This window comes from Anopheles moucheti, chromosome 2 (genome assembly GCF_943734755.1).
Source record: "Anopheles moucheti chromosome 2, idAnoMoucSN_F20_07, whole genome shotgun sequence".
Lineage (NCBI taxonomy): Eukaryota > Metazoa > Arthropoda > Insecta > Diptera > Culicidae > Anopheles > Anopheles moucheti.
Window position 1 is genome coordinate 4163824 of NC_069140.1, and position 10243 is coordinate 4174066.

At 44.5% G+C, this 10243-nt stretch overlaps 5 protein-coding genes across 6 annotated transcripts; 2 read left to right on the top strand and 3 right to left on the bottom strand.

Moving 5' to 3' along the window:
* Positions 1–1621: 1621 nt before the first annotated feature.
* LOC128298038 (ADP-ribosylhydrolase ARH3-like) lies at positions 1622–2865 on the bottom strand. Its single transcript, XM_053033770.1, has 3 exons — positions 2675–2865; positions 1922–2601; positions 1622–1861 (listed from the first exon to the last, which is right to left on the bottom strand). Exons 1-3 carry the CDS (start codon positions 2835–2837, stop codon positions 1655–1657), a joined length of 1050 nt encoding a protein of 349 aa, XP_052889730.1. The 5' UTR covers positions 2838–2865; the 3' UTR covers positions 1622–1654.
* A 398-nt stretch (positions 2866–3263) lies between these two features.
* LOC128310278 (threonine aspartase 1) lies at positions 3264–4631 on the top strand. Its single transcript, XM_053046881.1, has 3 exons — positions 3264–3395; positions 3462–4399; positions 4493–4631. Exons 1-3 carry the CDS (start codon positions 3368–3370, stop codon positions 4571–4573), a joined length of 1047 nt encoding a protein of 348 aa, XP_052902841.1. The 5' UTR covers positions 3264–3367; the 3' UTR covers positions 4574–4631.
* Positions 4632–4683: 52 nt separating this feature from the next.
* On the bottom strand, positions 4684–6080 carry LOC128310279 (cyclin-J). The gene is made up of 2 exons (XM_053046882.1): positions 5692–6080; positions 4684–5626 (listed from the first exon to the last, which is right to left on the bottom strand). Exons 1-2 carry the CDS (start codon positions 5891–5893, stop codon positions 4797–4799), a joined length of 1032 nt encoding a protein of 343 aa, XP_052902842.1. The 5' UTR covers positions 5894–6080; the 3' UTR covers positions 4684–4796.
* A 176-nt stretch (positions 6081–6256) lies between these two features.
* LOC128297221 (polycomb group RING finger protein 3) lies at positions 6257–7958 on the top strand. Its single transcript, XM_053032828.1, has 4 exons — positions 6257–6470; positions 6547–6699; positions 6775–7058; positions 7147–7958. Exons 1-4 carry the CDS (start codon positions 6365–6367, stop codon positions 7270–7272), a joined length of 669 nt encoding a protein of 222 aa, XP_052888788.1. The 5' UTR covers positions 6257–6364; the 3' UTR covers positions 7273–7958.
* Positions 7959–8829: 871 nt separating this feature from the next.
* Positions 8830–10108, bottom strand: LOC128296701 (dihydropteridine reductase). Of its 2 annotated transcripts, XM_053032170.1 has the most exons (4): positions 9916–10108; positions 9292–9812; positions 9127–9214; positions 8830–8994 (listed from the first exon to the last, which is right to left on the bottom strand). In XM_053032170.1, exons 1-4 carry the CDS (start codon positions 9997–9999, stop codon positions 8986–8988), a joined length of 702 nt encoding a protein of 233 aa, XP_052888130.1. In that variant the 5' UTR covers positions 10000–10108; the 3' UTR covers positions 8830–8985. The 2 variants fall into 2 exon arrangements, with proteins under 2 accessions (XP_052888130.1, XP_052888129.1); XM_053032169.1 differs by having other exon boundaries at positions 8830–9214.
* Positions 10109–10243: the final 135 nt, after the last annotated feature.

Here is a 10243-nt window from a genome sequence, read left to right on the forward strand (position 1 = left end):
GCAAAAAATAATCAAACCTAACAAAAGCAAAGCAAAAAAAGAAACATTCACACAAATGAAACCAAACAAACGAGCAAAGAAATATAGAAGTTAAATCGTATTTGAAGAAATAATTAACTAAAGCGCTTTACTTTCATTTAATGAAAAAAGAGAAAACATAGTCGTAGCTAAACTTATGCATCAGCGGGGGCCGATTGATAATAGCATGAAGTACTGTTTATAACTAGTAGATCACTCGTCCCCCTTTCACCCACAATACCCACCCACCCCTCCAAATTCCATTCCACACACACATTTCATCTACAATTACATCAAAACATAGACGCACCGAGAAGCAAAAGTGAAAACCATATCCTACACCACAGGACCCAGCAGCTGTTCCTTCTCCCAAAAGGACGAAGATAAGAAAATAAAAACGAAACAAAACAAAAAAGCACAAAACCAACAAGCTACCCACTAAACAAATTAACATTTAGCGTTACACGGAATTGAAAAGCAAAGTAATAAAAAATAACAGTTTATTCTTGATGTTTATATGTGTCAATCTGAGAATTTGTACGAATATTTATATACACATTATAGAGAGAAGAATGATCACACGGGGATGAACGCAAGAAAGCTCATACAAATCGAGACAACAACACACAACAAAACAGACACACAGACTTACTTAAAACAAACGGGGAAACAACAGTAACGACATGCCCGAATTGGGGGTATCCCATAGCAATGCATTAGTGGCAGGTTGCAAAGAATAATAATAATAATACTAATAATAATAATAATAATAATAATAATAATAATAATACTAATAATAAAAATAATAATAACAATTAAACTAATGAAAGTAATGAAAATAACTAAATACAGAAATAATAAATATCAGACATTATGATAAATTAATACTAATGGTAACGGATAACAATAGTAAAAAAATGGAAACACTAGTAGAGAGTAATTTAATTAAAACGTGCAACAAAAGAGCAGCGGTTAGATTTTTTTAAATAATAAAATGAAAAACCAAAACAAAACAAGACAATTCATTTATGTGGCAGGTAACCGCATCAAAACGTAATCGCAACGTAAAATGGGAAGGAAAACAGAACACTGGAAACCTGAGAAAAGCACCGAACACGAGTAATTAAGCGACAAAAAAGATAAAAAGAGAAAGAGGTAGAAATATAGAGAGACATGCAAGATAACTGCATTCAATTACCCATCGAAAAATTAACAATCTAACGAACACATATTTTTATACACTTTCATCTCGCCGCACTGCAAACTTAAAAGTAAAGGAAGCAAAAGTATGCTTACTTGCTTACAACCATTTCTTGGTGTTGGCCTGGTGCAGAAGTCCTCCCCACTGCTCACAGACGAGTTTCCTCGTCTGGCCGTCTAATATTTTGGCCTTCCTGGCGGACGCATCAACGCCATTATTCCAACTCCACATGGGACTATCATGACTCCTCTGTGGACGACGTTATCAACCGTATCTCAATATGAATGCTGTCATAGGGTTGTATGACGTTTTCTCAGTTAAACGTGAAGCAGGGTTCGTAATTAGCTACGAAATACTCCTCCACATGGGAGTTTTGTTTATTTTACACACCACTCAGTCGGTGCATACTAGATGTGATCGATCTACACAGCTACATTATTGTGCCCCAGCAACCTCAAATAATTGCTCGCCGAGGACAGCCACATTGTCAGCGCTTTCGCAGTGCTTCAACAATGCAGATGAGATTATAGACTCACCATAGTAGGCGCCACTTATTGCACAGGCCATACTCCCGATCGTATCACAATCTCCACCGAGAGAAATGGCGTATTCAAGTGTATTGCGGAATGATTTCCGGTCCGTCTGGAAGGCAAACGCTAGATGGTTACAAAATAACATAGAAACTAAGCATTGGCTACTTACGTCTTTCAGCAAGTCTTGCGTGTGTCGTAAAAAGCAGTACACTGCAGTTGGGACCGAGTATAGCGCTGCTACGCTGTGACCCAACAGATTCAACACATTCTCATCCGACGGGTCGACTGTGTTGTCTAGCAACTTTTCCATGTTCTGCAGCTGCTTCTCGTATGCATGCGGATTTGCATCCAAATCGGGGTCGTTTTCTTTCTCTATCTCAACCATATGCTGTTTCAGCTGAGCAAGAAACGTTTTCCAGCAGAATGGATCGTTCGGATTCAGCAGTAAGCTCTGCCGGATGGCCAATGCTTGCAGGATGGCACCGTTCACACCGAGCACGTTGGTGTGTGTTATCTCGGACGATTCCTTTACCAGCCGAACCAATTCATCGATGTTCTTGTTCACGCAGTACAGAGCAACTGGAGACACTCGCATAGCTGCCCCATTCCCAAACGATCCACTGCCATTGAACTGAGCCATGGCTGGGCACGTTGGATCGGCTATTTTGGTTTGCCTTAGTTTCCGAAAAACTTCTCCCACAGCAGCGCCATAACCTCGATTTGGTTCTTTAAAGAACTCCACCATGTAATTTTTTGCCAGCAGCTTCTGCGAATATCCAGCCGGATCGAGGAAGGACCTCGCTGTTTGTATGGTCATCGCCGTGTCATCTGTGTACTTTTTGTACGGTGCTACAATTATACCGAAATAAAACTACATTTATCGGAGATTAACTTATGATGTGGTAGAAAGATTTGTACGAACCACTGAAAGCAGGACCCTCTAGTTTGTCCAGGTTTTTCTTCAGTATTAGCTTTGCTCCAGTGTCCATGAGTTGACCTTCGAACGGTGCTCCACAGCAATCGCCTACCAGTGCACCCAGAAGGCTTCCTCGGAATTTCGATAGCAATAATGATTTCTCTAGCATTGTGTGTTGAGTAAGGTTCAAGTTGATGAAAATGTACAATAAACTGCCCTGCTTCGATGAGAAATATGTACTTTCACGCGCAAAACCGGCAAAACTAAACATAAACAAACACACCAGCTGATACAAATGTCCGGCGAAAATGCTCTTACAATCATCCTGTTAAAGTTTACAATTCTAAAAGATATTTGATGAACTACAATAATGTTTTTTAATAGTACGATTTAAAATACCTATTAATCAAGTGTTTTTGCATATTGTTTCAATTCAGTTACAATTTTTGGCGTTTTACAAAGCCATAAATGATTCCAACTGCCGTCGAAATGCCAGGCTTTCAATTTGTCGGCCCAGTGAAAATAGCTACCCACTCATATCCCCAAGCAAAACACTTGAACTGTCACCGCAAATCTGCAAACAGTATGTAAATAAACAACACATCCTGCGGAGAACGGTCCTAAAATCGATACAGCAGCCGTCCCAACTTACCTGTGCCAATGTAGAGTACTTTTCAATGTGACTGTGCGTAACAAACCATGACCGGATTCGTAGCAGTGCACACAGGTAACACTGGAGCTGGTTTTCCTTTGAGACATGGTTGTAATACACATCCCGATATTCGGTTGTTAGGTGCGGGAAATTTCCTCGATGAGACCCTGTACGAACATGTATGCCGAGAGGCCTGCAATCAAGCGATTAACGTGCTGTACGCTGGCGGAACCGCGTTAGACGCATGTGAGCGTGCAATCGTTATACTGGAAAACTCGACCGCCACAAATGCGGGCATTGGCTCGAACCTAAACTGGGACCGGCAGGTTGAGTGCGACGCTTGCATCATGGATGGTGCGTCGCTACAGTTCGGGGCCTGCACAAATGTATCGGACGTCAAAAACCCAATCAGCCTGGCGCGGCATCTTTGCGAGAGACAATCAAAATTACTCAGCTTCGGCCGGATACCACCGATGGTTTTGGTGGGCCAGGGTGCATCGGCGTATGCGCGGGAGATTGGACTGCAGATAGTTCCGGCGGAACATATGATCTCGGCCAATGCGGCCAAAAAGTACGACCACTACCGATCACAAATCATGCAGTACGAGGAAATCAATCGGGCGAAATTGTCTCCGCTGGATACGGTAGGAGCTGTGTGCGTCGATGCCGAAGGTTCGATTGTGGCCGGTTGTAGCTCGGGAGGGCTTATGCTCAAGCTGAGCGGGCGTGTGGGTCAGGCAGCAACGTACGGGGCCGGCTGTTGGGCATTGATGGACGAAAATACGAGTATGTCGGCCGCTTCTTGCACGACCGGCAATGGGGAATATCTTATGAAGACGCTGTTCGCCAAGGAGCTAGTAGATGATCTGATAGGATGCAACTGTCCCATCACTTCACAACACCTGACATACAAGAAGAAGCTGCTTGAATCACCATTCCTCTCCAAGCAGAAGGCAATACACGCCGGTTCGCTATCGATCATCTACAACACTGCCAGTGGCGATGGCGATCTGCTCTGGGCACATACGACCAACTCCATGTGCATCGGATTCATGTCAACGAAGCAAAAAAAACCGAAGGTACACTATTTGGTTTCGAATAGTAAATGTGTTCTATTTCCATTTTGAACCAGTCGCCTATGCTTTTTTAACCTGTTCCCTCTTACGAGACAGTTCGTACTGTCGAAACTTCCACAGAACCTCACTTGTGGGACAAAACCAGTCATCAACGGGCACCATTTCAAGCTGATCTAGAGCATGACACCCAGCGGTACTACGACGTCGTCAACGGAGACGCGCAACAAACTAATCTACAACAACCTAAAGTGATTCGCAATCTGATAGAGTTACTATAGTTTCACCAGAAAGAGAGATAGAGATTTAACCTGAGATGGTACCTTCCGATATTCCTTGTATAGAAATAAAGCCTGCTAACATAACATAACTACCCTTTGGTACTGTTTGACAGAACCTAGTCTTATTCAGCAGACCAATCGACAACAACTATTTTTCGTTTTTTAGCGCTCGGCTCACCAGTATCGCTAGCAGAACTTATTATCCCTTCGCCGATAGTAGTTTCGCTACACATGCAAGGGCTTGTCGTGTTGTCAATATCCTCGCTCGTGATGTTACTTGACTGGCCACTACTATATGAATTATTGTCTTCGTCCGTTTCGTGGCATTCAGACAGATATCCTGAATCAGGATAGGGCGCGTGTATCAATGACGAGATTGCTGGTGATTGGGGAAATGCTTCGACCAGTAGCTGTTGACAAATTGAATGAATCTCGGCATACTCATATCCAGTAATACGCACTAGTCGGTCGTTCCAAACAGGCAAGTTTTTAACGTTCAAACGCCCAGCTGCCACACAACTAGCCGCAAGCAGGGACGGCTTAATTGCACACAGTCTTATCTGTTGCAAACTGTTTTTCAGAATCGTATCACTGGTTTCTTGAATCGCTTTTGCGAATCGTTCGACAGAAGTCTGCTCAGTCTCCAAATCCTTCGGCATGTCGTTGTAATCGTCCTGGGTGAAACAGTTCAGCAAAAATATGTCCAGAAAGGTGGACGCCGTTGGGATGGTTATATGCCAGTCGAAGTAGGTCAAGATGGTCACTTCCATAGCGGTGAAATCGGCTGGAGTGTATGCGTTTGCCAAGATCCGATTTAATTTCGAAACCGTAGGCACATTCGGGTCATTTTCTTCAATTTTACAAGCCACATACAGACACGTTAAGGCGACTAGACCAAGACGACAGTTCGGTATTGTATGGTAACACATAAACACATCCAGAAGGTAGATAGCTACAAGAAAATAGAAGCAAGCATGAATGTACTCAGGTTAGACTTTGTTACACGAACTATTTTACCCAAATGGAGAGTATTCCGACGATAGGATTGCTGTTCACAGACTTTTTCAATCAACCGAACAGTGCCTGTTCGATACTTTTGCTGAGGCGATACGTAATACACGGTTCTTCGGTACCTTTCACATTCCTTCAGTGTTTCCAGAATATCCTGCTCGTACTCGTTGCAGTACACTCCATTGGAAAAAATGTTCCACCGATCCATTGTTGCTTTTTCTTAGTTCAATCCAATTTAATCTCGACCAACATCGCGAATCACCCGTATCGTTGATGTTTCTTCGAATCGGAATCTAGTCCAAGCGAATATTTTTACACATGCAAAACGTAAACGACAAAGCACAGCACAGTCCTGCATATGCAGTAGAACAATTAGTAATTTCCTTGAAGCACGAGTTGCGATCAATGGTCGCTTCAAAATGGTAGTTCAGTGTTTTGTTTCGTGAAACATTTCAAGCCCCGCTCCATTGGATGAAAGATGAAACTTTTCCAGAGCAGGCGCAGAGCCGAAGTTTGATTGTTGTGCACGAAGTTTGACAGCCAAGGCAACGATGAGGGAGGAGAAAGGATAGAAAGCAACAATAGATAAAAAAGCAGTTTTCTAAAATCGCGACCAACAAATTCGTGCGATCGTGGAAAAACTCATCATCCCTGGGCTTGCCAGGCGCCTGTCCCGACAATGGAAAGACGGATAAAGCTGAAAACATTGAATGAACACATCACGTGCGAAATTTGCCGAGGCTATTTCATCGATGCAACCACCGTAACCGAGTGTTTACATACGTGTAAGCAGCGAGAGGCCCTTTGCGTGGTTGACCGAGATATGCCCTATAATCAGCGTGGTTATTCTCCCTTTTTCAGTCTGCAAAAGCTGCCTAGTGAAACATTTAGAGGAAAACAATACCTGCCCAACGTGTGAAAATGTTATCCACCAGTCGCATCCGTTGCAGTACATCAGCTTCGACCGCACGATGCAGGACATCGTGTACAAGCTGGTGCCAAACCTTATGGACAGTGAGTATCGTGGAGAGCACGGGGATTTGCAACACGGGGGAAGTGACCATGCGTGACCATGGCTTGTCGTTTCAGATGAAATGCAACGGGAGCGGGAGTTTTACAAAACACGGAACCTGCCTTGTCCGAAAGATATGCCGCAGGTGCACGACAGTGACGATAAAGCGAACGAGCAGGCGCACCAGGAAGCGGACTACCATCGGCAGGACGAGCAGGTTAATGTGTGCCTCGAATGTTTCAATGATAAGCTGCGCAACCTGAAGCGAAGGTTCATACGGTGTAGTTCGCAGGCCACGATAACGCACCTGAAGAAGTTCCTCGCGAAAAAAGTACTGAACGGTATCGACCGATATAAAGATGTGAGTGTGAAGAAGCAGGGAGGCTCGCTGGTTAAAAAGGATGTAAGGGTGAACATTTAATCGGGTTGTTTCCTCCTTTTTGTTTTAGATCGATATCCTGTGCAATGACGAGCTGCTGGGAAAGGACCACACGTTAAAGTTCGTGTACGTCACGCGGTGGCGCTTTAAAGACCCACCGCTCAAATTACAATATCGACCACGAGTTGACCTTTAAGTAGGGCGCGTACCGAACAACGGAAGTTCTATTCAGCCTGTCTAAGAGTTACGGAGGGCTATGTAGATAAGAGATTTTTAGATGTGGGTGTGGACAAGCGTTCGTCCTTCAGTAGTTGATGCGCAAACCCGAGCGTTGTGATATCAGGAAGGTTTTTCGCGAAATAGCACGTGTGGGCAACACGAATGGTGGCAAAATGCTTTTGCATTCCCACCGCCTTCGTGTTATACCATCAATAAGCAAAAGGAAGGAGTCTCGAATGGTCACATGTTTAAACAGAGGAGAGAGAGGTATAGAAAAGATTCGTTTTATGCTCTAGATTTATTTGTTTATGTGTTATTTAAGCAATGTGAATGTACATAAGGACGTGAACATAAAGTAGACGAACTCCGCGCGGACATTGTTGCTACCCCAAGAAAGGTTTTACATCGCGAACGGGTCAGCGTTAGACTGCGGTCGCACACAAAAACCAGATAAATGTGCGATGAAATGTATAGAAAAAATCAGGAGATCGCGGCGCGACGAGCAGCTAGCAGTAGTGGTGCACAACGATGTACTTGTGCGTGTAATAATTCTCAATTTGCAAATAGAAGAAAGTGCGTAGGGAGCGATGGGATCACCAGGATCACTCAAGCATGACGTAGTAGAAAAGATGATCTGTATAAGTATTACAATAAATTTATATTCTAAAGACATTAAGCCAAGGGAGGATCGTTATCGTTCCACAAAACCGGAAAGATGATACTATGCAGCATATGAGAAGTGTCTCGTGGAACACAACCTTTCGACCCGCAGAGCAGCGCAACTACGCCATCCCTAATGATTAGCTCTTATCTGCGGACGAAGTGCGATAGGTATGCCGTAATTATGCTCCTATCGGTTATGCTCGGTAGCCAATGGAGCCAATCGGAGGATGTGTTTGAGATTCCGGGATACATCAATTAGCTATTGCAGTGACCCAAGAAATCTTTTTTTTTTCGATGAGTTCGAAAAGTTTATGTATGGCGTAAGAAACGAGCTCTTTCTAAAGTGTCTGTGACGTTAAACGCAAGTTCACGACTGGTATCGATTCCTGTTACGAACCGGTCACTTGACTTCCGATTCGCGCCCCCACCAATGAACCGGTTCTGGTCGACCATGACAAGTGGGAAAGATTACATGTAATACGACTTCCCGTTTTCACTACGATCTGCCAAAGTAAGGAACCAATATTTAGGCAACCCAACTTCACACTAGTGAACCCCTTCACTAGAGAGCCCCACGGTCATAGTTAGGAGAAGGAGAAATCGACTAGACTGATCGCGTGAGACAATACAAATGATCATGGCGAATGGAGCCCATTGGCGAGATCGTGTGTAACAAAGTCAAGGTCCCTTCAATACCATGCCATACCTCATTGCTTCGGTGTGATTTGCACAACCGTTGTTTTTTTCATGTTTTCTTCAAGGTCGTCCGTCTGTGGCAGCATTCGTGACGTTGTGTGTGAACCATGTTACGATGAGCGGTTCATTTCGGTCAATGCTATTCGCAAGCCAGAACATACTTCGGTTCTGTTTTTAACAGCATATGTATTACACACTTTATTTTCACTTAAGTTTTCGATCAACGAATTCGATGTATGCTTCAATTTTTAACAATTAAACAACAATGAGCGCTACCTGACACACCAACGCCTCCCGTCAGTAAGTTGGGAATCGTTTAGTTGTGGATATTTTACGATTTCTGGAATGATTGTTTTAAGCGCCCGTGTCATGGAATGCAGATAAAGAGAAAGAAAAAGAGCATACAGATTGAGATTCGAAAGGACATGGAATGCGGGGGAAGATCTGCCGGGGAGGGCGCTTAGACGATTACCAGCTCAGTTTTGGAGTCTTTGGTAATCAGCTTCACCAGGCTACCGTTGGCGGGACGTTCCTCTCCTTTGGACCACTTATGGAACAACCTGTAACGGGAATGGTGAATTTTTTACTTCAATACATGGCTAACCACCTCAAGGTTGCATCATTGAACGGTACTTACTCAGCAAGGAATTCGAGCGGCGTCCAGGTAGAAGTATCCGCATCCGGCATCCATTTGCGGTTCATCGGTGTATCCAGCGTCACGGGAAGGATGGAAACGACGAGCGAATTATCTGGCAATCCGGATTTTTCACCGGCCAAACTTTTCGTAAGCTGATGCACGGCGGCCTTCGCCATACCGTAGCCAATCATTCCAGGGGTTCCCTCGAGCGCGGGATTAGCTCCGGTCAGCACAAGCAAGCCACCCGGCTTCAGATGGTTCGCACCGACGGTAGCCGAAATTGCCGACGACCACACCGACTGCTTCCACATGAGGTCGGAATTTTTCGCAAGATCCTTTTTCGCGTTACCACCTGCCCAGCCACCGGCCACACAGATGATGGCGTCCAGCGATTCGCCCTTCAGCTCCGTACCGACCTTGCTCAATACGGCCGCTTCTTGCGACACCCAGTCCGCATCACGGTCCACCACAATGTTGGCGTCGGCCGCATCATTCTCTGTCAGATCGATCGAACCAACCCACTAGAAAGATGTTACAGACACAGAATTACAGAAAGATGTCTTCTACACTGGTGTTTCGGGGCGTATTATGCAAAACTGCAAGGAAACGACGTGGAACTCTTACCCAGTTGTTCTTTTTGAAAAACTGCACGCACGAAGCACCGAGTGCACCGCGTCCACCGTAGATGAGAATCTTTCCTGAGGCCATTTTCTGTGAATCACACTTTTTTGTCTTCTTCGATCGATCGAACGCACGAGAGCAGCTCAAGTGGAGAGGTTTTCGTTCTCGGACGGTTGCTAAGCGATTAAATTCAACAGGTTACTTGGCCGCTCCGAAGTAAGGAAAACTATCTCGCGATTGCACAGCTTCCCGTGGAGGGGGAAGTTCTTTGCTGTCGGATGTGTATTTTTGAACGTGCAGTGAAGGTGAAAGAATCCTTATTATTTCAGTA

Coding starts and splice junctions, on each gene's coding strand:
- LOC128310278 (XM_053046881.1), top strand. CDS start 3,368: ATGACCGGATTCGTAGCAGTGCACACAG. Junction 3,396..3,461: donor ATTCGTAGCAGTGCACACAG/GTAACACTGGAG, acceptor TTCGGTTGTTAG/GTGCGGGAAATTTCCTCGAT. Junction 4,400..4,492: donor CGAAGCAAAAAAAACCGAAG/GTACACTATTTG, acceptor CTTACGAGACAG/TTCGTACTGTCGAAACTTCC.
- LOC128297221 (XM_053032828.1), top strand. CDS start 6,365: ATGGAAAGACGGATAAAGCTGAAAACATTGAATGAACACATCACGTGC. Junction 6,471..6,546: donor AACCGAGTGTTTACATACGT/GTAAGCAGCGAG, acceptor TCCCTTTTTCAG/TCTGCAAAAGCTGCCTAGTG. Junction 7,059..7,146: donor GTATCGACCGATATAAAGAT/GTGAGTGTGAAG, acceptor TTTTTGTTTTAG/ATCGATATCCTGTGCAATGA.
- LOC128296701 (XM_053032169.1), bottom strand. CDS start 9,999: ATGGCCTCAGGAAAGATTCTCATCTACGGTGGACGCGGTGCACTCGGT. Junction 9,813..9,915: donor TTTTCAAAAAGAACAACTGG/GTAAGAGTTCCA, acceptor ACATCTTTCTAG/TGGGTTGGTTCGATCGATCT. Junction 9,215..9,291: donor CCGCTCGAATTCCTTGCTGA/GTAAGTACCGTT, acceptor TTCCCGTTACAG/GTTGTTCCATAAGTGGTCCA.
- LOC128298038 (XM_053033770.1), bottom strand. CDS start 2,837: ATGCTAGAGAAATCATTATTGCTATCGAAATTCCGAGGAAGCCTTCTG. Junction 2,602..2,674: donor AGAGGGTCCTGCTTTCAGTG/GTTCGTACAAAT, acceptor GTATAATTGTAG/CACCGTACAAAAAGTACACA. Junction 1,862..1,921: donor CGCAAGACTTGCTGAAAGAC/GTAAGTAGCCAA, acceptor TTTGCCTTCCAG/ACGGACCGGAAATCATTCCG.
- LOC128310279 (XM_053046882.1), bottom strand. CDS start 5,893: ATGGATCGGTGGAACATTTTTTCCAATGGAGTGTACTGCAACGAGTAC. Junction 5,627..5,691: donor TCGGAATACTCTCCATTTGG/GTAAAATAGTTC, acceptor ATTTTCTTGTAG/CTATCTACCTTCTGGATGTG.